Here is a 24,570-nt window from a genome sequence, read left to right on the forward strand (position 1 = left end):
CTTGCATGAGTTCTTTATTTATAGTTTTCTGCTGTGGAAGTATCACACTGGGACTGTTTTGATCTGACAGTATAATCTAACCACTACACCTCAGTGATACAATACAATATAAACTGAAAGTTTATTTTTGAATGATAAAAAAGACTACATTAAGGCTTGGGGTGAAAACTACAAGTGCAATTCATCATGTATACAGTGTCTGTTACTTCACAGTAATTTACATTTTATAATATGCTAGCTACTAATTTTTCTGTTTATTCTCATTTTGGACGGATTGGTTTCATTTCCAATCATGCATGCCATTGTTAAATGTGTTTTAACAAATACACAGAGTATTAAAAGCATATTTACAGTAGACTATTAGTTTATCAACAACAGCAGTAATAAAAACGTCCAGTAGAGGTGATTTGAATCCATCGAAAAATTCTGAACAAAAAGATCAAAATCTTCACAAACATTCTGATGCCATAATGATCATTACAGCCTTTATGTACTGGTAAACAATCAAATACATACATTTATTCATATAGCAAATGCTTTTATCTAATGTAACTTACAGATGAGCAAAAACACAACTTCAAACTTCATAAAAAAAGAGCAAACAATATGTAGCGCTGATGCATTAAAGAGCAGAAAAAGTAGTATTTATATATTTGTTGTATAGTTTTGGTTCACTGCTAAAAAGAAGCATTTTTTATGGTTATGGATCAAGTGCTCATAAAGGAGTGTGTGTGATGGCTCAGAAGGTTTGTTGCAGGCTCAGAAATCATTCAGAGCTCTAGTAATAGAGTTTCAAAGAGCCTGTTGAACGTTGCTGATCCACAATCAGTCCAGAATACAAGCGTCAGTGTCTTGGATTTGATAGCAAACATTTTTTTATTATTTGAGCATGCAGGAATAAAATCCTTTTGAGTCAAGAGCAAGTGGAGGTGGACTCGCAGATATAGGATGAAATGATCAATCTTAGATGACTTTACAGGACTGCTTACTAGGGATGCACCACTGTATCAGCCAATAATCAATATCGGTCAACAAAATCCTCTGCACTATCGGCAGACCAAGCCACGATCAGGACGAATTGTATCCTGTCAAGCAAAAATGTGTCTGACTGCAAATACCTCTAATGTAGACATTGTACAGTCCATCAGTGTTGGGGAAAGTTACTTTTAAGGGCAGACACTGCAGGCAAAAATGCTGTTTTTTCATGCACCTGTCAAGTTTGAGATTTTTGGTTTTTCATAAAGTGTTTTTTTCAGTGGAAAGTGGAACTAGTGGAAGGAAAACAACCAAAAGACACTGTTAAGTGTTTCTTTTATAGCACTTTGGCTGTTTGTGTCAATAGATTTCAATTACAATACATATTTTTCTCAAAATGAGTTTTTTCTCCTACACTGAGCCATAAATCACCACTTCAGTAGCACTTACACACACACCAAACTTTATTTTTGTATTCCTGTCTATATCCTGAAGGTTTTTACAGAGGGATTTGCTCATGTATAATTTGCTTGATTTTATACAAGATGTATTATTCTCCAAATATTCTCTGATATTTTATTCTATAAAAAATATTTTTTCCAAGTGTTTCATGTCTAAGTTTTTTTCTAAATTATGACGTGACGAAATGAGATACCCAAAATTCCCTCTGTAAAAACATTTGACTCTAAAATGTCAAAGAATTAAACAAGAATTTTGAATTTAGATTTTTGCACTAGAAATGTATGCAAATTAGTGCATATTTCATTAAATAATGCTTAATTTGCATATTTCAACCTAACATTTTAGAAAACTTGTAATGCAGAACATGTTTGCAATTATCAATGTAATCAATCAGCTAGGTAAGGTGATGACTATTAGTTTTTTTTTTTTTTTTTACACTATTCACCTGCAGTGTCTCGCCTTAAAAGTAATGCATTACAATATTGAGTTACTCCCTAAAAAAGTAACTAATTACATTACTTAGTTACTTTTTATGGGACATAATGTGATACATTACTTTTGCGTTATGTTTGCGTTTTTAGCAAATGTAAAAGCCCTTTCACACCAAAAAGTGAAAAAATAATGAGAAAAATTAATAATAAATGCTTAGTTAATCAAAAGTTTTACTTATTCGTATTGAATTGAATCAATAAAGTTCAGCAGCAAAGACATTGGTTAAGAAAATGGGATTAAATACATAAAGGAAGTAGCAGGCATTACTTTTTGGAAAAATATTTCCTTGTAAATAATGCATTACTTTACTAGTTACTTGAAAAAGTAATCTGATTACGTTAACTCACGTTACTTGTAATGCCTTACCCCCAATGCTGCTGTCCATATTAACCCATTAATGCAAACTTATTTAAAAAATAGCATTATTATCCTATTTGACCTTATGAATCACCTGAATCACCTTCGAGCCAGGGTTGCCAGGTTTTCCTTTTAGCAAATATTATTTGTAGTGCCTGTTATACTTATTGCTTTGTTATTTCTGATGAGAATCAAAGTCTCAGCTTTCAAATATTATCCATTGTATTGAAAATTCAAACAATAAATGCCATTCTATTTGATTCTATTTTGAGTCTTTTCCTGTTTAACCCCTTACAGCATCAAATAAACATGAATGAACATCATGGTATGCTTTTGGTGTGAAAAGGCTTTTACATTTGCCAAAAATAGAACTTTTTATTAGGGCTGTAAAATAAATCGAAATTCGGTTTCGATTTCTGCTTCAAACGATCATGAAAATACAGTAATGGAGATGAAACGATTATTGCGCCCCGTTCTGCTCCTCTTTCCAGTGGTGCGCTTTCGCTCCTCCATAAAAGCCTAATTTCACATGCAAGTCAGCAAAATCATGTAAGGTGTGACGTTCATAAAACGGGACATGCTTGATTTATTAATGTTTCTTCGATGTTGTGTTTTCAATGGTGCGTAAGAAAACTTGCGCATGTAACACATGTAAAGTTATCTTTTAGCGCAAAAAGCACCTAAACGGTCAAATACACACAAATTATTTCAAAATGAGGCGTTTGGTGATTATTCATGTAAACTCTTGTCCGTTATGTCTTAAATAATCATAAACTGTTGAGGATAAAAATACATGTGCAACAGTATATTGGATCCGTGTGGCTCTTAAAGCGGCAACACATAATATTCCTTCTGCCGTCTCTGTGTCTAATATGAATAAAATGTAGAAATACAAAGAGAAAAATCACTCACTGCTCTTGAATGAAGGACATTTGTAGTTTTAATAAGAAACCAAGCATGTTTAACTATTACAGTGAAGACGCTGTTTTATTTTACATTCAAATAATTACATTCAATTTCTGTAGTATTGTTGGACTACTTTAGACTTGGATAAAAGTAGTCAGTATTTTTTTTAAAGCACAGTTTTTTTTTTATTTGTATCTTTTTTTCTCGCTGTATTGCTATCTTTAAATTAATCACTATATAAATTTCGAACACTGTCATAACCGTTTAAATAATCGTGATTACAATATTGACCAAAATAATCGTGATTATGATTTTTGCCAAAATCGAGCAGCCCTACTTTTTCATATTAAAAACAAACAAGCAAGCCGTGCCCAGATTTAAAAAGTAATGCAAAAGTAACATAACGCATTACTTTCCATAACGTAATTAGTTACTTTTTTAGGGAGTAACTCAATATTGCAATGCATTACTTTTAAAAGTAACTTTCCCGAACTCTTATTATGCCCCCTTTAAGGCACTATTGGTATTGGTATCGGCAGATGTCATTCTGAATAATCGGTTCTCTATCAGCTGAGACATTTATTTTTGGTGCATCCCAAGTGCTTACAGACTCTGAGGAGCCCCCATATCCAACAAAGCACAAACTTCCGTCTCTCTGGCCGCTCCTGCCATCACCCTTCTGGCTGGATGGATCCCCTGTCTAACCTCACGAGTCTCCATGGACTGCATCATTTCAGTGTTAACCATCTGAACCGATGGATGGTGCACCTGTCTAACTCCTTGAGCCTCCATGGACTGCATCATTTCAGTGTTAACCATCTGAAACGATGGATGTAGAGCCTTTCTAACTCCTTGAGCCTCCATGGACTGCATTATTTCAGAGTGGGCCACTCCTTGAGTTTGCATAGACCCTTTCATTGGCTGCTTCTCAACGAGAACTACATTCTGGTAGTGGTGCGTTTCCCGTTTGGCAGTTCCAAGATGGGAAGCACCAGAGGCCTTCCGCTCCTCCACTATCAGGTTCTCCTGAAGGCCTAGGACTGGGTTGGATGTCATCAACAGGGTCGGCTGGGCTTCCACTACATAAACAGGGTTGGCAGAGGTGTAGTACAACGTAGGCTGCTGGACTAACAGGGTTTGGTTAGGAACCATCACATTCTCTTGGACATAGACTCCTGTTGAAGACATGCTGCTGGTCTGCTGCGCTCCTGCGGTTTGAACAATGGTGGATGAGCTTGCTTTCTCCTGAGACTGTGAATGACTAACTGTGCTTTGTAGGTTGACATCTTTGTGCGCGCTGGGCAAGACCGGTTTAGAGGTCACAGGGACGGTTGTGCTGATTTTAGATTCAATTTTAGAGCCACTGCAGATCTCAGCCAGAGTCTTGAACCTCAGGTCAAGGTCATCAAGAAAAGCCAAGTCGTCGTCTTCGTGTAGGAGGCCGCAGATGTCCTCAAACGATTCCTTGTGTGATTCCTGACCCTCGTAGTCGTAGACCTTCAGACTCTCTCCCATATTTTGCTTCTTAGCTACATGACTTGCTTTCTGTAATAGGATAGAAAAATGTTGCATTTATTTATTTATAAACCCTTGACCTGTTCATACACACCAATGGCCCAAAAATACATTTATATAATTTTAGAAAATCGTTCTAACAATGCATACTTTATTAAATAATTTTCTAGTTGTTTAAAGGACAAGTTTAACCCTATCAGTCTGGTCTTTAATCTGTATACAAATATGTATACTATTTTTACATTAAATGCCCATTTAGAGAAGAATAATTAGAGAATCAGTGTTTTTTATATACAAAATGTCTATAATTTAATATTTTCTGATCAGCAACTTTTCATGAATAAGAGAATGTGAACAAATGTTTCTAATGTTACCATGTTATTACTATGTTATTACTGCATTTACCTATATATCATTGTATAAAAATAATAAGAACTTATAATCTTTATAAACTTTATAAAAAAGCATTATTATATATTATATATTATATATAAGCAGTATTACTACTATTGGAACGAATGTCATTTATTTAAATTCCTTTGTCATGATTTATGTCAGGATTGCTTAAAAACAGTAAAAAAAACAAAAACAAAACAAAAAAGACTATTACTTACATAAACTATTATATTTGGTTCATCAATGGCCAAACATAAAACTTATTTTTTATTTTTATTTTTTTTATTTTTTTTTGGTACGCATTTTTATGTATCTCTTCCAGGTCAAAACTATGCAAGCCTGTTTCCTCCACCGAATAAAAAATAAAAAAAATAAATAAATAAATACATTTATCTCATAATTCTGACTTTTTTCCTCAGAGTTGCATGATACAAATTCAAAATTTTGCCATTTTTCTCAGAATTTAATCTTGCAATTGTGAGTTATAAAGTCATAATTGTGAGGAAAAAAGAAAAAAGTCAGAAATGTGGCTTTAAATTTTGCAATTCTGACTATAACTCGCAATTGCAAGTTTATATCTCACAATTCAGATTTTTTTCTTGCAATCGTTTTGACTTTTTTCCCTTAGAGTTGCATGATACAAACTCGCAATTTAGATTTTTTTTTCTGAGATATGATATATAAACTTGCAATTGCAAGTTATAAAGTCAGAATTGTGAGATACAAACTCACAATTCTGAGAAATAAAGTCAGAATTGCATGAAAACTTGCAGTTCTGAGTTATAAAATCAGAATTGCAAGACAACTGTGCCTTTTTTCTTAGAATTGTGAGTTTATAATTTACAATTCTGACTATAACACAATTGCATATTGTTAAGTGGGAATTCTGAGAACATATCAGTCTTTTTCCCACCTCAAAATTATCAGAAAATAAAGACAGAATGCTGGTAAGATAAAAATTGACAACTGTGAGGAAAAAAAGAGAAAATTTTCAAATTTTCAAATTCTGACTTTATAACTTGCAATTGCTAGTTTATATCTCACAATTCAGACTTTATATCTCACAATTATGAGTTTATATCTTACAGTTCCAAGAAAAAAAGTCAGAATTGCGAGTTTGTATTAAAAAGTCGCAAATACCCTTTTTAATTTTTTATTCAGTGGCAGAAACAGGCTTCCATACAAAACAGACCTGAATGCATTATTAAGATTAAAGTTTTCTGTTCTGGTGTAATCTTTTATCACATGCTATGCAAAAGCAAGTTATGTGCCCTTGGCATTTGGAGTCTTCAAATATGCATTTTTATGTCAATTAATTTATTTTAATTACATGGTCGATTGTTATATTGAGCCATGAAGACTTAAGCTGTGTAAAACTGATACTTACTTGAGAATAGTAGTTGCTTAAGAAAGCATCAGACAGCGCAAGCCCATCAAAGGTGTAGTCTTCAAATCTGCTGCGTTCATCTGTTATTTGTCCATAAATGTAGCGCCCATCAGTCTGGATCTTGTGGTGATGATATGCACTGTCATGCTGGTCATGGACAGAGGTCCAGTGTGAGCCTTCTCCTCTTCCAAATCCTCCATCTTTAACTCCACCCCATTTCTGACCTCCTCCTACGGCGTCCACATTACTGAGCTTGTTGTCGTCCAGGTCTGTTGACATCTGTAAGAGAGCCACGTCCTGTGGGATAGAGTACAGCATGTTTATATGTCTGCAGAGTCTAAGATTAATGCTCAGTTAATTGCCAAATATGTGTAATCATCTTCTGGGGCGCTGTAAAGGGGGGGTAAACGATGACGATTCTCGGGGCCCATGACTGAGAGGGGGCCCAGAGAAGCCCCCAATAAAATGTGGTTCTAAAAAAATATTTGATAGTAAAAATGATTAGCTTTAAATTATTCTATTTGAGGTTTCCTGGTGTCAAAAAAATGTATTTGTTTAGGAAACACAAACGTCTGTGGGGCGTCGTAATAATTTTAAGATCACAATAAATGTTGTTAACTAAATACAAGTCAATGTATAAACAACCCGAACCCGACCAACGTTTTCAACTAACCCGCCCACAACTCGGACCGCAAAATGAACTGTTGGCTATAATATGTCACAGTTGACTTTGCTATCCTCACATAAATGAACTATAGTGTCCTTCAGCCACTAGAAAAATATATCAAAGATTATTTCTAGTGTCTAAATATTTTTTGTACAAACTTTAATTGTATTTTAAATGATTAAAAACGTCTGACAAATGGGTAAACCTTGAAGTTTGAAGTAAAAAACTGATAATGGAAATTAAAACTGATATGGAAAAAATTAGAGCGGTATTAAAGTTTAATTGTTTTGATTCTTGAAAACTAATTTTCGTCCTTTGACCCATAAATAAATAAATAGCCTATAGGCGCCTGTGGAATAAAAGGTTTAGAAGTTTGTGTGTTTGACAGCGCATTGTTCTGCTGCACTCTTTACTCTTCTAAGACAAAGAATCACAAGAAATGCAAACATATTATTATAAATAATAAATGATTATAACAATAAACAACAGCAGTTATCAGGGTCAAAATGCTCTTTATTCTTTTGGAAAATATATACAAACGTTGGTAGTTCAAAAGTTGGAAATATTTGATATTTTAAATATTGTAGGAAACATTAGAAAATTATTAATATTTTGTCCTCATAATGTTTGTGTAGTTTTGATAATGTGCTAGATATAAGATACAAGGTACAAGCTAAAGGAAGCTAGAAAGTTACACTAGATAAAACAGTTTGTCAAGAGAAAAAGCAACCATATTGCTAACATGTTTCTAACAAGATAAGGAAGTTGGTAGCATGCTTCTAGCATGATTAGCATGTTGTTAGCATGTTTCAAGCATGATTAGCAAGTTGCTAGCATGTTTCTAGCATGATTAGCAAGTTGCTAGCATGTTTCTAGCATGATTAGCAAGTTGCTAGCATGTTTATAACATGATTAGCAAGTTGGTAGTATGTCTCTAGCATGATTAGCAAGTTGCTAGCAAGTTTGTAACATGACTAGGAAGTTGGTACCATGTTTCTAACATGATTAGCATGTTGCTAGCATGTTTGTAACATGACTAGGAAGTTGGTACCATGTTTCTAGCATGATTATCATGTTGCTAGCATGTTTCTAGCGTGATTGGCAAGTTGTTAGCATGTTTCTAACGTGATTAGCATGTTGCTAGCATGTTTCTAGCGTAATTGGCAAGCTGTTAGCATGTTTCTAGCGTGATTGGCAAGTTTTTAGCATGTTTCTAGCGTGATTAGCATGTTGCTAGCATGTTTCTAACGTGATTGGCAAGTTGTTAACATGTTTCTAGCGTGATTGGCAAGTTGTTAGCATGTTTCTAGCATGATTAGCATGTTGCTAGCATGTTTCTAGCATGATTAGCAAGTTGGTAGTATGTCTCAAGCATTAATTGGCATGTTGCTAGCATGTTTCTAACATGATTAGCAAGTTGGTAGTATGATTAACAAGTTGCTAGAATGTTTCTAGCGTGATTGGCAAGTTGTTAGCATGTTTGTAACAAGACTAGGAAGATGGTACCATGTTTCTAACATGATTAGCATGTTGCTAACATGTTTGTAACATGACTAGGAAGTTGGTACCATGTTTCTAGCATGAATAACATGTTGCTAACATGTTTCTAGCATGATAAGCATGTTGCTAGCATGTTTCTAGCGTGATTTACAAGTTGTTAGCATGTTTCTAGCGTGATTGGCATGTTGCTAGCATGTTTCTAGCGTGATTAGCAAGTTGGTAGTATGTCTCTAGCAAGATTAGCATGTTGCTAGCATGTTTCTAACATGATTAGCAAGTTGGTAGTATGATTAACAAGTTGCTAGAATGTTTCAAGCGTGATTGGCAAGTTGTTAGCATGTTTGTAACAAGACTAGGAAGATGGTACCATGTTTCTAGCATGATTAGAATGTTTTGCTAACATGTTTGTAACATGACTAGGAAGTTGGTAACATGTTTCTAGCATGAATAACATGTTGCTAGCATGTTTCTAGCATGATTAGCATGTTGCTAGCATGTTTCTAACGTGATTTACAAGTTGTTAGCATTTTTCTAGCGTGATTGGCAAGTTGTTAGCATGTTTCTAGCGTGATTAGCATGTTGATAGCATGTTTCTAACGTGATTTACAAGTTGTTAGCATGTTTCTAGCGTGATTGGCAAGTTGTTAGCATGTTTCTAACGTGATTGGCAAGTTGTTAGCATGTTTCTAGCGTGATTAGCATGTTGATAGCATGTTTCTAGCATGAAGTTGGTAGTATGATTAACAAGTTGCTAGAATGTTTCTAGCGTGATTGGCAAGTTTTTAGCATGTTTGTAACAAGACTAGGAAGATGGTCCCATGTTTCTAGCATGATTAGCATGTTGCTAGCATGTTTGTAACATGACTAGGAAGTTGGTACCATGTTTCTAGCATGATTAGCATGTTGCTAGCATGTTTGTAACATGACTAGGAAGTTGGTACCATGTTTCTAGCATGATTAGCATGTTGCTAGCATGTTTGTAACATGACTAGGAAGATGGTACCATGTTTCTAGCATGATTAGCATGTTGCTAGCATGTTTGTAACATGACTAGGAAGTTGTTAGCATGTTTCTAGCATGATTGCCAAGTTGTTAACATGTTTCTAGCGTGATTAGCATGTTGCTAGCATGTTTCTAGCGTGATTAGCAAGTTGGTAGTATGTCTCTAGCAAGATTAGCATTTTGCTAGCATGTTTCTAACATGATTAGCAAGTTGGTAGTATGATTAACAAGTTGCTAGAATGTTTCAAGCGTGACTGGCAAGTCGTTAGCATGTTTGTAACAAGACTAGGAAGATGGTACCATGTTTCTAGCATGATTAGAATGTTTTGCTAACATGTTTGTAACATGACTAGGAAGTTGGTACCATGTTTCTAGCATGATTAGCATGTTGCTAGCATGTTTGTAACATGACTAGGAAGTTGGTACCATGTTTCTAGCATGATTAGCATGTTGCTAGTATGTTTGTAACATGACTAGGAAGTTGGTACCATGTTTCTAACATGATTAGCATGTTGCTAGCATGTTTGTAACATGACTAGGAAGATGGTACCATGTTTCTAGCATGATTAGCATGTTTGCTAGCATGTTTCTAGCGTGATTAGCAAGTTGGTAGTATGTCTCTAGCAAGATTGCCAAGTTGTTAACATGTTTCTAGCGTGATTAGCATGTTGCTAGCATGTTTGTAACATGACTAGGAAGTTGTTAGCATGTTTCTAGCATGATTGCCAAGTTGTTAACATGTTTCTAGCGTGATTAGCATGTTGCTAGCATGTTTCTAGCGTGATTAGCAAGTTGGTAGTATGTCTCTAGCAAGATTAGCATGTTGCTAGCATGTTTCTAACATGATTAGCAAGTTGGTAGTATGATTAACAAGTTGCTAGAATGTTTCAAGCGTGATTGTCAAGTCGTTAGCATGTTTGTAACAAGACTAGGAAGATGGTACCATGTTTCTAGCATGATTAGAATGTTTTGCTAACATGTTTGTAACATGACTAGGAAGTTGGTACCATGTTTCTAGCATGATTGCCAAGTTGTTAACATGTTTCTAACGTGATTAGCATGTTGCTAGCATGTTTCTAGCGTGATTAGCAAGTTGTTAGTATGTCTCTAGCAAGATTAGCATGTTGCTAGCATGTTTCTAGCATGATTAGCATGTTGCTAGCATGTTTCTAACATAAGCAAGTTGCTTGCATGTTGCTAGTCTGCATCTAGCATGTTTTCTATGTTACTACCAAGTTGTTGACATGGTTAGCAAGTCGCTAGCATGTTTCTAGCATGATTTGCAAGTTGTTAGCATGTGGCTAGTATGTTTCTAGCATGATTAGCAAGTTGCTAACATATTTTTAGCATGATTATCAAGTTGATGGCATGTTTCCGTGTTTCTAGCATGATTTGAGTTGCTAGGCATAGATAGGTTCTGTTAGTTTTGACAGTTGGAGTTTGAATAGTGTTCGCTCATTTGAACACTCTGTCATTGAAAGACTATGGGATTTTTTCAAATTTTAATAGAAGAGCCGTTTTTGATTCCCTAACGAATCTTTCAGTAAACAGTTCCTAAAAGAACCATTTTGAAGAACATTTAAAAAAAACTAAAGAAACTTTTTTGACTACAAAGAACCTTTTCTGCATTTGAAAGGTTCTGTGGATGTTCAAGTTTCTTTGCAGAACCACTGATGCCAATAAAGGACCTTTATTTTTAAGTGTACACAGCAAAATCTGCGTAAAACAGAAATAGAATCCGAATCAAACTTTTATTTTTTTTTGCCCCAAAAATAACTGTATATTTTTTTACATTAACTTACTACACAATATAACATGATTTTATATTCTTTATATGAATTATTTTGGTTTAAAGCAATAATTTAAAGCATTCTATGGATATATTTATCAAGTCTGTGAGTTTCGGATCATTTTTGTGAAGAGCTCCTCCTCAAGACAGAGACGGCAGAAAGCGCATGTTTGTTTTCTTTAACTATTTTACAAAAGCACAACGTTTTGTTGATATTGTGAAAAGCGGACCCTTTGCAGTTCCAAATGATGTATTACTCTTATCTTTATGAGCAAAAATGATGGAGTATTTTAGGTTTCCACTGTTATAAAGAAAAAATGCGCTGCTGCTTCCATGTCCTGCAAAGCGTGCTTTAGCTTTCTCTTTCCGCACAAATGATTGGATATGCTTCTAACAGCACACATTTATCTAGGTTAAACGTTTAAATTAATATTGTGAAATGCATCGTGTTTAATGTCTATACATTTTATTTTAGGCAAGTCGTGTTGCCGCTGGCCGCTCTGTCGTTACTTAAGCTTGAATTTAACAAACATAAAGTGTTCCAAACATATTTCTAAATTACCTTAATAAAGAACCTAAACGAAATCTAGCCACTTTGCCATCAAAATCCAAAACTGAACAATTTTAATGACTGCAACATGGTTCTGTTCTGATAAGTTGTCAGACAAGATATTGTCATGCAATATCTGACTCTGAACTTTACTGAAATTTATGACACAAATTCCCAAGCAGATTAACATGAAAGAAACAGTTTGTATTGCTGATCTCCTTTGTGTTTGGCACAATTCTGCCTTGTACTGTAGTGCTGCAGTGTCACATACCTTGTCCTCTCCTTGTCCTTCAGTGTTATACATGATAAGATGCTCTTTAGTATCAAACGGCATGGTCTTGAAATCTCCTATCGCTGATGCGCCTCCACAAAGACAGAAGAGCAGCAAAAGTGGCACCACTGCAAACACAATTGGTGTTCATTTTACCATGCTGGTATAGCTGCAATAAAAATATAATACTGAATAATACAATAACTGATGTTAATCCTAACAGACAATGAATTTCCTTAAAGATTAGTTAAGAACTTCAGCCAGCAAAACTGCAGCAAAGTAGTAAAGAATGCATTTGTAAGAAAACACCTTACACTATAAACCCTGATAACAGAGCTAAAAAAAACGAAGGCAACTGATTACTTTAATTTTTTGAGTTAATAAACTTTTAAAAAAATCTCATGTTTTCAGAAGTTAAATATTTTGATTACGTTACTTTTTGATTACAGTTTAATTAAACGTTTTCGTTAAGTCTACTCAAATTTTATAAGTTATTAGGACTCAATTTTTAATCATTTGTGACATTGTAATAAGTTAATATAACTTAAAAAAAAATTAGGTTACATAAACTCAGTATTGGTATTACTCAACTCAGTATTACTGAGTAGCACTTAACTCAAACACTTTAATTACACAATACTTAAAATCATGTGGCTCAAACTTAAACAGTTTGTGGACACTGATTACTTTGAGTACAACAAACTCGAATAACTTAAGTAATGTCTTTTAATGAACTATTTTTTAACTTATTTCTTTTAACACAATGCAAATGAATACACTGCAAAAAATGCTTTTCTTATTTAGATTTTTTGTCTTGTTTCCAGCCAAAATGTCAAAAAATTCTTGAATCAGGAAGGATTTTCTAGACAAGTAAAAATTTGTGTCTTGTTTTCAGTAAAAACAAGTCAAAATTAGGTGAGTTTTTGCTTAAAACAAGCAAAATAATCTGCCAATGGGGTAAGAAAAATAATCTAGTTGTCTGCTTAAAATAAGATTTTTTTTTCTTACCCCATTGGCAGATTATTTTGCTTGTTTTAAGCAAAAACACACTTAATTTTGACTTGTTTTTACTAAAAACAAAATAATAATTTTTACTTGTCTAGAAAATCCTTCCTGATTTAAGAATTTTTAGATATTTTGGCTGGAAACAAGACAAAAAATCTAAGTAAGAAAATCTTTTTTTTTCAGCGTATTTAAAAAATGTAAGGAATAATTAACGACGGGCCGTTGAATTCTTTGAAAATATAATTCTAGGAAAATAATGCACTCCGCGGCGTGCATTATTTTCGTAGAATTCTACGGCCCGAAGTCAATTATTCTGCTTATACTACAGTTACCACACCTCAAATCAATGATATATTTCAAGACATTCGTCCGGTTTTTATCCTTAAAATGCTACTGTGAGTAGGATTAATTTCTTACGCAGCTCATCCAACGTAATTTTAGAGCTAGTAACGACGCTTGAGCCGTTGATAGCAAACTAATGCAGTTAATAATGAAGTTTAGACAGACTAACAGACAGACAGACAGAGAAAGGGAGAGAGAGATTAAGTGCATGAATTACCTCTCTCAAGTCTGTGTGTCTCTTAAAGGTGACTGGCAGCATCGTCTCTACTAAGTTAAACTTTAAGTTCATTTTCTTCAAGACCACACCGTTGTTACCTCGCGTGTGAGAACAGTCATGTCGTTGTTAATCGTCAGATCAGCGCTATCAACATTAGCGCGAGTGCTAACTGTATGTGTGTGCGTCCGAGAATGAGAGAGAGCGAGAGAAATATAGTTTGTGCTTTCCGAACATAATAAAACATAATATTGTGGAAAAAACATGGACATAATCTGTTGTTTTTATCTTGTTGTTTACAGTGTTTATTAGTTTGGCCAGTGTCGTTGTGGGTTTTGGTTATTCTGCCGTTTTGGGCTGTAAGGATCTTTGAAATAACTGAAATCGTTTGGTGCAGTGATATAGACATGCACTGCGGTCAAAAGCTGCCTGGATCTCCCTGAAAATAATGCACACCTCTAGAACGTTCGTCAACCAATCAGATTCAAGCAATCAACGGCCACTAGGGATGCTCATATTGACCGTTTAACCGTTAACCGACAGTAAGAATTTTAACCGATTATTACTATCAGTTAAACGGTTTAAAAGGGTTTTTTTCTATTCTTTTTTTTTTTTTTTTTTTACGTTTGCTGCATGGTGAAAGAAATAATGCTATTTGTAAGTTATCTGTTTACTCACGTGCGCATGTCGACACGTGCAGTGTGGCTGTACAGACATATTTCGCTTCACCTTTACTTAGTAAACAGATGTAGTATATGCAACTCAATGGCAAGTGGCGTTATTGGGTTATTAGAGAGTGAATCCGTGAGTGAATGTATTCAAATTCTGAATGAATTTTTAGTCTAGAAAGTGCGCAATAGGCGCTCCCGTTACAATCACTGGAAAGCTATCACTCATCCTAGAGTAGTTCATCGCAATCTCATAAAGTTATTAAAAAGTAATAAAATAACCTTTACACTGCACAATTAATCTCTTATTTATATAATGCCAACACTTTCTTTGTTTTAATAAGAGAGTTCGCGAAAGTGTAGTTTCAGCAAAACTGAAACCGGCACTTTGGTTGGTGAGTGGATTGTAACATAGCCTCCTCTGATTGGCCACAGTGATAATCAAATCAACATACATGTCTGTGATTGGCTATTGCTGAACGCTGTAAAACACGCGCTTCTCCACACGCATATGACAGTGGATGGAAGTCCCGAACCGCAAATTGAAAGGGTTTTTGTGATGTGCTGCGTCCCAATTCGCCTACTTATACTACGCCCTGAAAGTATGTACTCTTTTTGTGAAGAAAAAGTACATACTTTTGAGTATGTAGCAGAATAGTAGGCAAGCTTTGGGACATACTACTTCGTCATAACTGCGTCTTTAACGGACGCTCTGTTGCTTATGTTACCTTAATCCTGTCACTGTTTAAACTGCCCTGTCAATCATCACAGTTAACACTATCTACATTTCATTTAATTTAATTTCCTACCATATTAGAGAGAAATGAAGAGGCACGTTCCTTCATGAGTCTTTCATGCCGAGAACTTTGCTCTTGTGTTTGCATAATTATGCATTTAAACGTTAACGACCAAACCTATCATTATAAAACTTCACAATGTTGCTGCACATGAAATATAACGCGGATAACATTAAAAAATATTTTTTATCAGGTTACACACTGATTATTTATCACTCAAAACCCTTTCTCTACCTGTCCGTTGGTCGCGCATATCCTCCATGTTTGTAGTTTTTTAACACTTTTTATGCGTGTTTGTAGTTCTAATCGAATCCTCGTTCACCGCGCAGTGTGTTGTGGGCAATATTAGCCGTTAGAGTGTGCATTGATCCGCACTTCGAATTCCGAAATTAAGTAGTAGACCATCCGGGAATCTTTGGAATACTTTTTTAAACGTACTACGATTTGGGACATACTAATTCTATTTTCGAATACTATTTAGGACGGATAGTATGCGAATTGGGACGCAGCAATGGTGTTTTTTTTGCGGATCTAAGAGTTAACAGGCAGCGGTCCTGCCTATCCGTACAGCATGTGGACATGTTAAAAACTAGGCACACTGAGGTATCGGCTGGCCTGCTATATATTTTTATGTCCGACGAGAAGAATAAGACCGGTACAGTTAAATAAAAGGATTCAGTGTGTTTTAGTTTTGTCATCTTAATTAGGTAGTTATTTAATTTATACATATTTAGTGTAGGCCTATTTATATCCTATTCTTTTTTTTCATTCAGATTTTCTCTGTTCAGAAGCGCTGCTGATGCGTGATAATTTAAGTATATGTCAATACAGTTTTTGTTGTTGCTCTGTATGCTGCTGTTTGCGCGTTAAAATAAAACATTTGCTTGTATTTTTAATGTATCATCACATATACTCGTGCGTTTTATTTTTATTTTAAACTAATTTATTATTCTAATTTTATCAGTTAACGGTTAATGTTCGGATAACGAGCAGCGGTTGTCGGTCAGGAAAATTAACCGAAATGAGCATCCCTAACGGCCACGTAGTATAAAACAATATATCGAGGAAAACGTATTTACACAAATGCACACACACTAGTGAAAAATATACTAAAATGTATTTACATTTATTTCATACTACAAATACATTTACATATTATGTACTAAACTGGTATATTAAAAGTCTGCTAAATGGGAACAACTAATTTTGTACTTAATGTACTTTAAATGTGCAGAAGTAGTGATGAAGTCCAACTAAAGATATACTGAAGTATATTTAATTGTGCTAATGTGGAACTATTGCAAGTATACTTTAGGTGCACTTTTAAATATTTTGCAGTTAAAAAACTATAATATTTAAAGGTCATACAATCCTCATCAATAGTGACATTAAAACATATTTTAGGCTTAATATTAAGAAATGTGCATTTTGCACAAGTAGTACTTCAAATAATAGCAATTGAATTACAATTTTTATATCAGTAAATTTGGAGCAATATGTCAGTAATTATGTTAATAGATTTTAGTATAAACTAAATGCATTTTAAATCTTACTTTTAGTATTATTACTTTTTAAGGGCACACACATTTTACTTTTATATTGCAAGCATTTCTGTTTTAACAAGTGAGTTTTTCTACTTACGCAGGAGCAGCAGCAGTCCCAGCAGCATTAGAAAAACACCAGATCCTCCAAATGTAGAGGTGACTTTTTTGGGCAGGCAAACTTTAGCTGCGTCACACGTGCAGACGTTTATGTGAAGCTCCTGACCGGCGCAGATCTTCCCCTGCTGGTCCCACACGTCCACAAACATATGGTACATGCCAGGCCACAGTGTTTTTTGAGATCTGAATATCGCTGTAGTGCCTGAAAACACAAGGATATAGAAGAAGACACAATAAATGACCTGTTTTCAGGACATAAATTCAATACTAAAATCAAAACGAACAAATGTTTGTTTGTTTGTCTGTTCTGTAAAAAAGGTTCAAGGTGACTCCACTGCTATAGTAACTAATTACACAGCTTCTGTCTAACATACTGTCTAAAACTGTGCATTCTCTGAATTGTGCATTCTTGTGCTCAAAATGCTTGCAGTGTTTTTCGCTTTCTTTAAAAATTTTAATATATATAATTACCCAGGTAGTGGGTATAGTAGTTTTTTCTGCACTCTAAAAATGCTGGAAATTTTAAACCTGAATGTTGGGTTCAGTTTGTTAGGTCACTTTATTGGGTTATATATATATATATATATATATATATATATATATATAGCTTGTTAGTTCATTTTATTGTTATTTTTTAATAGATTTTCAGAATCAGAATCAGAAAACTTTATTGATCCCGCAGGAAATTGCTTACGTAATGACTGCCATAACACACAAAAACACAGAGACACAAAACAGTATAAAATTAGATTAAATAAAATAGAATAAGTCTAAATAAAATCTGAATAAAATCTGTAGAAAGAAAACAACCACAATAAAATATACAAACTATGCTACACACAGTATCTATCTATCTATAAGTCACGCAGCTAAGTGAAAAACTACTGACATAAGTGGAAGTTTGAAATAGGTTATTGCACTTTAGAAAATCAGTGGTAATTAAGTACTATTAAGTAATATTAAGTAATGAAAGTCATATTAACCAAGTACTAATAATATTGCACATGAAGACAATTGCACATAAGTTATTGCAAGTAATAAAGTGATTTAACACCCATTTAGAAAACAACAAATGATATTGCACATAAGAATCTTTTAACGCCTGGTAAGAACAATACACAGTATTGCACATAGTAGACTGTTGCACATCATAGCAAAAATAATGCACACAGACTTCCACACACTAATTTTAACCCGTAATAAACAAACAGCAAGAAGCAGCAGGCTATTGCACGGATTACTGTGTGGGTGTGTGACTGAGGGAGGAGTTGTAGAGTCTGATGGCAGTGGGAAGGAAGGATTTTTATTTATTTTTTTACCCAGGTGCTGGGTAGCTTTTTCTGTAACTGAGCTGTTGGGTCATTTTTAATGCTGGGTTATTTTCTTCTACCAAACCGCTGGGTTGAGCCTGTCTCAGCTGCCAAGTTAGTCAAATAACAGAAGTTGGGTTGTTTTTAATCCACCATTTTTGCACAAAAATACCATTTTATACAAGAAAACATATTTTTACCCTAATATTGTGAAAAAGTCATAAATCTAAACAAGTTGTGTACCAAATTTGAGGTTGATATCTCCAAAAAAAAAAATTTCAGCTTTCAGTTCTTGGTTTGAATGCAGGACTATTCACTTCCCATTTATTTCTGTGGTCGTTTTTTTTACCACTAGGAGCACAAGTGTGACAAGTTTTCAGGAGCATTTAACCCTTTAGAATCATGTACAGGTTTTTTTGTTTATTTGTTTGTTTTTTGCATCACGTTGCAAGTGCCAAAACCCAAGTTTTGTACTCTTCCGATGAAGTAAAATAATTTAAATAATTTAAAAAGCACCCAGGGTTAATGGTGCACTTAAATAATGTCAGAAAGATCGTGTTTATGAATTAAACACATATGAACACCACCAGAAAGTTGTAAGTGAAAAAACATCAGACACAAGAGATGCAGCATCTGTACCGACAGTATTTTTTTTAAATTGTGTGTGTGTGTGTATATATATATATATATATATATATATATATATATTCTTATGAAAGGGAATTGAAGTGCTTTATCTTCTCTAATATCTCATGGCCATGACATTGTATAAAATCCCCATGAGTTCATGTATCTTAGCTTCAACAGAGACAGTCTGTGACGTTTCCACAAGTTAATATGATGTGGCCGCAAGAAGTTAAAATGAATTACCGTTGAGAGATTCAACGCTCCATGACTCTTGGCTTGTGGCGTCCACTTGGAAACCAAAGGGTGCTGCATTGGGGAAATGATCTTTGTCCACAGCCGTGACATAAACCACATGATCCTCATAGCAGAGTGTTTGGGACTGATGCATCAGCACAGGACAGTGGTCATTGAAGTCCTTCACTTGAATAGCAATGGTTCCTGTTGCAGTTTTAGCTGGGATTTCTGGAACAGAAATGATTTGATTTGACTTTATTAATCCCAAAGGGAAATTCACATATTTCCCCCATGACTTAAATGCAATCTGATTACAACCATTTTAAAATGTAATATAATCAGATTTTTTTCAGATTGAGATTTTTCTCAACCCGTAAAACTGGCCTTCTATGTACTATTTCTAATCTACTTAACTATTTAGCCAAGAGTATCAACTAGAATCATGCTAACAACTTGTAAGTCATGCTAATGACATGTAAATAGCATGCTAATCATATTTAAAAACATGTTAGCAACTCGCTAATCATGCTAGAAACATGCTAGCAACTTGCTAATCATGCTAGAAAAAGGCTAGCAACTTGCTAATCATGCTAGAAACATGCTAGCAACTTGCTAATCATGCTAGAAACATGCTAGCAACTTGCTAGTCAGGCTAGAAACATGTTAGAAACATGCTAGCAACTTGCTAATGACATATTAGAAACTTGTTACTATATGAGCAGAGTCTAATTTATTATGGGTGTAGAACGGTTCGTGTGAACTAAACTTTAAAGTCTTTTTTTATAAATTTATTTACAAGAAAGGAACACAAATAAAGGCTTACATTCAGTGCTTAATTTGAGCCGGATCCTGCCGGATCCTGTTCCGGAAAATGTCAGATTTTGGATGTATGCGTTCTGGTATTTGTTTTTAAAGATCCGGCATTAAAAGTGCATTAGATCGTGACAGTGTGTGCGTGCATACGAGACAGAGCAAGCGCGGGTTTATGTGGATGTAGGCTACAAATCCAAGTGTTTCCATACTCCCAATGTATTTGAACGCTAAACTGTTATTTATAATGTATACTATGCTTTGTACTATACGTTCCTATGTCTATGGAAAAAAAACATATTCTCTTTAGCAAAAATGCATTACAGGCATAACAGCAGAGTGGACCGTTTTTTCTAGGCTATGGACTATTTAAATTGACCAGACATATTAACATTTTGAATGTTTGATTGACTGTATTTTATTTTGATAGTGTACACTGAAATGTCAAGTTTGAATTGCTAGAATGGTGTGTGCGCGTGCGAGGCGTCGGTGCGATCGAATAGCTGAAACATAAAATACTCCACTATTTTTGGTCATACAGAAAAAGTTGGACATGATTCCGTAAAATGTTTTATTTTTGCACGCTCACAGGATGCACATTCTGTCATCTCGTTTCTCGGTTTCCTTTTCTTAAACTTGTTTGCGCAGCGCCGCACCTTACATATGTTTTAAATGTGTTAATTATTCAAGTCAGATATATGTTTTATATTTATACCTTTCATACATAGACTATGATTGTATTTTATTTTTATGAAAACAATTTTTATTTTTAATGTAACTTACATTTTCCATCATCCTGCTTACCTATATTTTTGACCCAGGGTTTGTGCCCTAGGCTGCAGTCCATGCAGAAACTTGTAAACTATGCGCTTATAATCAGGGGCGCCGCTAAGGGGGGGAAAGTTAGGACAATTCTAAGGGCCCACGCCCTTTAGGGGCCCCCAGAGATCAGCTTTAGTATGGTAGGGGGGCCCAACCTCATATTTTGTCATAGGGCCCAAAATTGCGAGCGGCGCCCCTGCTTATAGTTGTAGCATCACCGTTAGTAGTGGCGTAATTGGATGTTCCGGTAAAACTGAAGTTGTATTGTCAGTGTCGGTCACAGCGCCTTTTAACTGCTGTTTTGGATCCGGCAATTATTCATTTACAAATTAAGCACTGCTTACATTATTGCAAAAAATCATAGACACAATGAACAAACTCAGTGCAGTGCCTCAGGGACATGACAAAAGACTTGGTTTAAAGGAACAATCCACTTTTTTTGGGGAAATAGGCTCATTCTCCAACTCCCCCCGAGTTAATAAGTTGATTTTTACCGTTTTGAAATCCATTCAGCAGTTCTCCTGTTCTGGCGATATCACTTTTAGCATAGCTTAGCATAGATCATTGAATCCAATGAGACCGATAGCATTGCGTTCAAAAATGACCAACGAGTTTCAATATTTGTCCTATTTAAAACTTGACTCTTCTGTAGTTATATTGTGTACTAAGACCGGTGGAAATGCAAAGCTTCAATTTTCTAGGCTGATAAGATTAGGAACTACACTTCCATTCCGGTACCCTGGAAATCCAGAGGTCTCGCGAGAGCACAATTTGATTTGTCTCTGCAAGACACTCTGGTATCGAGCAATGATGCATGTTACTGCAATACGTAAGCAATTGTGGGAACCAATCAAATCGGTGTCTCTGATGTAGGCGGGCCAGAGGCGAGCTAAGCTGATGACGACAGCGTTGCAACGTCCGGAATCATTAGTAAACATTGAAAGAGATCTATTCTACAGATGAAAATCAGTTGTTTGAAAAGGCTTTGGCCGCTACAATGACCGAGTTAGACTTGGCTTTTCATTTAAAAGAGGAACAGAAAGCCGCACTTGAATCATTCCTTTTCAAGAAGGACGTTTTTGCTGTTTTGCCGACTGGATACGGCAAGAGTTTAATTTATCAGTTAGCTGGTAGTTAAGCGTATGGGGCAACCACGAAGAGGAACAGATCTGAAGCGGGCAATGCCAGATAGTCCCGAGTCCTGGCTGTTAAAAAAGAAGTGGCGAAAAATGTTATCGAACAAGGTCTACCGGGACAACCTGATCGGGATTGTGGTGGATGAGGTCCATCTCATTTACAAATGGTAAGAGTCACTTGGTAAACTTACTGTAACGAAAAACTGAGCTATACAGTAGCCTAACTGGAACAGGACGATATGTCTCGCTGCTGAATGAAACGCTAACATCCATCCACATGTTCGTTAATATAATGAATAGTTTGATCGGACCTAATTGTTTTATGAGGTTGATTCGGCTGTCGTAATTAATAGTTATTAATCTTGTCACATTGTTTATGTTATAACATTGAAATCCACTCTTATATGTTCACCGTCGCTCTGGATACGTCACACCATGGATTGTTGTTATTGGTCGTGGCGTTATCCAATTGCGTGCAGTGAGTTTCAATGCACGCTTGGTGCCGCCCCTCGAGTTAAGCTCTATTCATTGCTCGATGCCAGACCCTTAATCTTAATAGATTAGGGTCTGGATTTTTCCATGCTACCATTCCGGCACAATAGTGCAGCAGGCGCATTACGCCAGAATGGCGGGTCAATTCAACTAACCTATTTTTTTCCTTTAAAACATATATAAGACATAGTTTTATGCTAAAAATTTTAAATGCAGTAATTATTTTATTCATTATAATGGGCATGCCAAAGTATTGTAAAAAGCTTTGATCAATTAATTTTGGTGAACCACCACTTTAGAAACTGGGGACTGAAATATTATCGAATCCCAGGAATGACTATACTACCCAGCTCTGAATGTCATTAAATGCATTACCGCCACATGCTCACTTACCATTAGTGATGCAGATGATATGAGCGTAATATGTGCCATTGATCAGAAACTTAGACTCATAATCTGGTATTTTATTCAGTCTTATATCAGCTGTCCTCTCATCTATAATCAGCCAGTTGTCAGCGTCTCGTCCTTTTGCGTACCTAACACGAATATAGTTTCATTACAGCATCTGAACAAAACCACATTCATATTCAGTGTTGGGGGTAACGCATTACAAGTAACGCAAGTTATGTAATAATATTGCTTTTTCCAAGTAACTAGTAAAGTAATGCACTACTTTTTAATTGACAAGAAAATATCTGAGTTATTTTTTCAAATAAGTAACGCCAGCTACTTTTCCCCCCCATTTATTGATTAATAGCTCTCCTGTCCCCAAGTTGAGAGAAATTGTGAGTAAGATGTTACTTTAGTTCTAGAATAAATGTGAACATGCATTAATTCATCTCACTCACTAAAAAACAGATAACAGTGTCCTTCATAAAAAAAACAGTGAAATTTAATGCAAACCTGCAATAATTAAATGTTAAATAATACAAATATCCTTTATGTATTTAATCCCATTTTATTAACCGATGTCTTTGTTGCCAACCTTCAATGATCCAATTCATCCATACTAATAAGCAAAAATGACTCAAGATTAACATTTGTTTTCCGTTTTATATTGCTAAAGAGTTGACTTTTTTCTTCTGTGGTCTACTGTACAGACGTCAATTTACTTTTCTATAAACCTGAGGCTTTTGGTATGAAAAGGCTTTTACATTTGACAAAATAGTTTCTACTAAAAACAAACAAGCAAGCCCTGCCCAGATTTAAAAAGTATCACAAAAGTAACGCAACAAATTACTTTCCATAAAAAGTAACTAAGTAACGTAATTAGTTACTTTTTTAGGGAGTAACTCAATATGCATTACTTTTAAAAGTAACTTTCCCCAACACTGGTCATATTGTTTTTCACAAAGTGTTGAAGGTCTCACCTGACGTTAGTAGCAGTTATTAGCGTGTCGCTGTCTATTGCTGCGTAATTGGTTATGACTTTGTTCAAAGTGATGCTGGAGTGTTCTTCAGAGATGGTGATGACTTTGACGGCGGGTTTGAAGCGAGGACCCTCAGGCTGGTTGGTCACACTGACGTGGACGGTGTACGTCTTGCTCTCCGTTATGATTACTGATGAGTGATACTCTGCCTTGTTAGCCACAGAAATCTGCAGCTTGATTTCTTTCAGCTCTTCATAGTCCAGCTCCTGTAAAAAGTAAACAAAGGGTGAAAAGCAGGAAATGAGGGATGCAGGAATCTGGGAGACTTCCTGTTGAATATCTGAAGTATTAAACACATGCACATTTTAACATCAAAGTTAGAAATAAATTTGGAAATAAATGGTAATTTCCTACTTTTTGATCTTTTGTTTTCAACATACCGTTCTTTTTCAATAAAAAGCGCCCTCTGCTATGATTGGGTAAAACCTTTGCTTATGAAATAATGAAATTATACTTTGAACTATGATTATGATTACAGAGACTAATTATTTGTGTTTGGGTCATTTTGGACCTTGGAGAACATTAGGTGCCAAAAAAATACTTTTTATAAAATTATGTATCACGTTAAAGTCAAACCAAAAGGTGCTATAGTTTAGAAAATGGTAATAAAATATGACAAGAACTCAAGAGGTAAACTCTGTCAGAACAACTTTGACAGATAGGTATGTAAGTGTCAAATTAAATTTTTGGTCCCAGATTTTTATCAATTTTTCTGGTAGTCTACTGTAGAAAGAAGATTTTTGTGTATAATAT

General features: G+C 35.1%; 1 protein-coding gene across 1 annotated transcript in view; it reads right to left on the reverse strand.

Annotated features, from left to right (window-relative positions):
* Window positions 1-24,570, reverse strand: part of dsg2l (desmoglein 2 like) — a 52,824-nt gene continuing 28,254 nt past the window's right edge. Inside the window, exons 8-14 of the mRNA XM_073849292.1 lie at window positions 23,758-24,023; window positions 22,781-22,923; window positions 19,137-19,355; window positions 16,937-17,158; window positions 12,270-12,397; window positions 6,491-6,787; window positions 1-4,737 (exon numbers count right to left, since the gene is read on the reverse strand). Of these exons, the coding sequence (XP_073705393.1) occupies window positions 3,796-4,737; window positions 6,491-6,787; window positions 12,270-12,397; window positions 16,937-17,158; window positions 19,137-19,355; window positions 22,781-22,923; window positions 23,758-24,023 (2,217 nt within the window). The 3' untranslated portion in view covers window positions 1-3,795. The remainder of the gene's footprint in view (window positions 4,738-6,490; window positions 6,788-12,269; window positions 12,398-16,936; window positions 17,159-19,136; window positions 19,356-22,780; window positions 22,924-23,757; window positions 24,024-24,570) is intronic.

Source organism: Garra rufa, chromosome 10, assembly GCF_049309525.1.
Source record: "Garra rufa chromosome 10, GarRuf1.0, whole genome shotgun sequence".
Classification (NCBI taxonomy): Eukaryota; Metazoa; Chordata; class Actinopteri; order Cypriniformes; family Cyprinidae; genus Garra; species Garra rufa.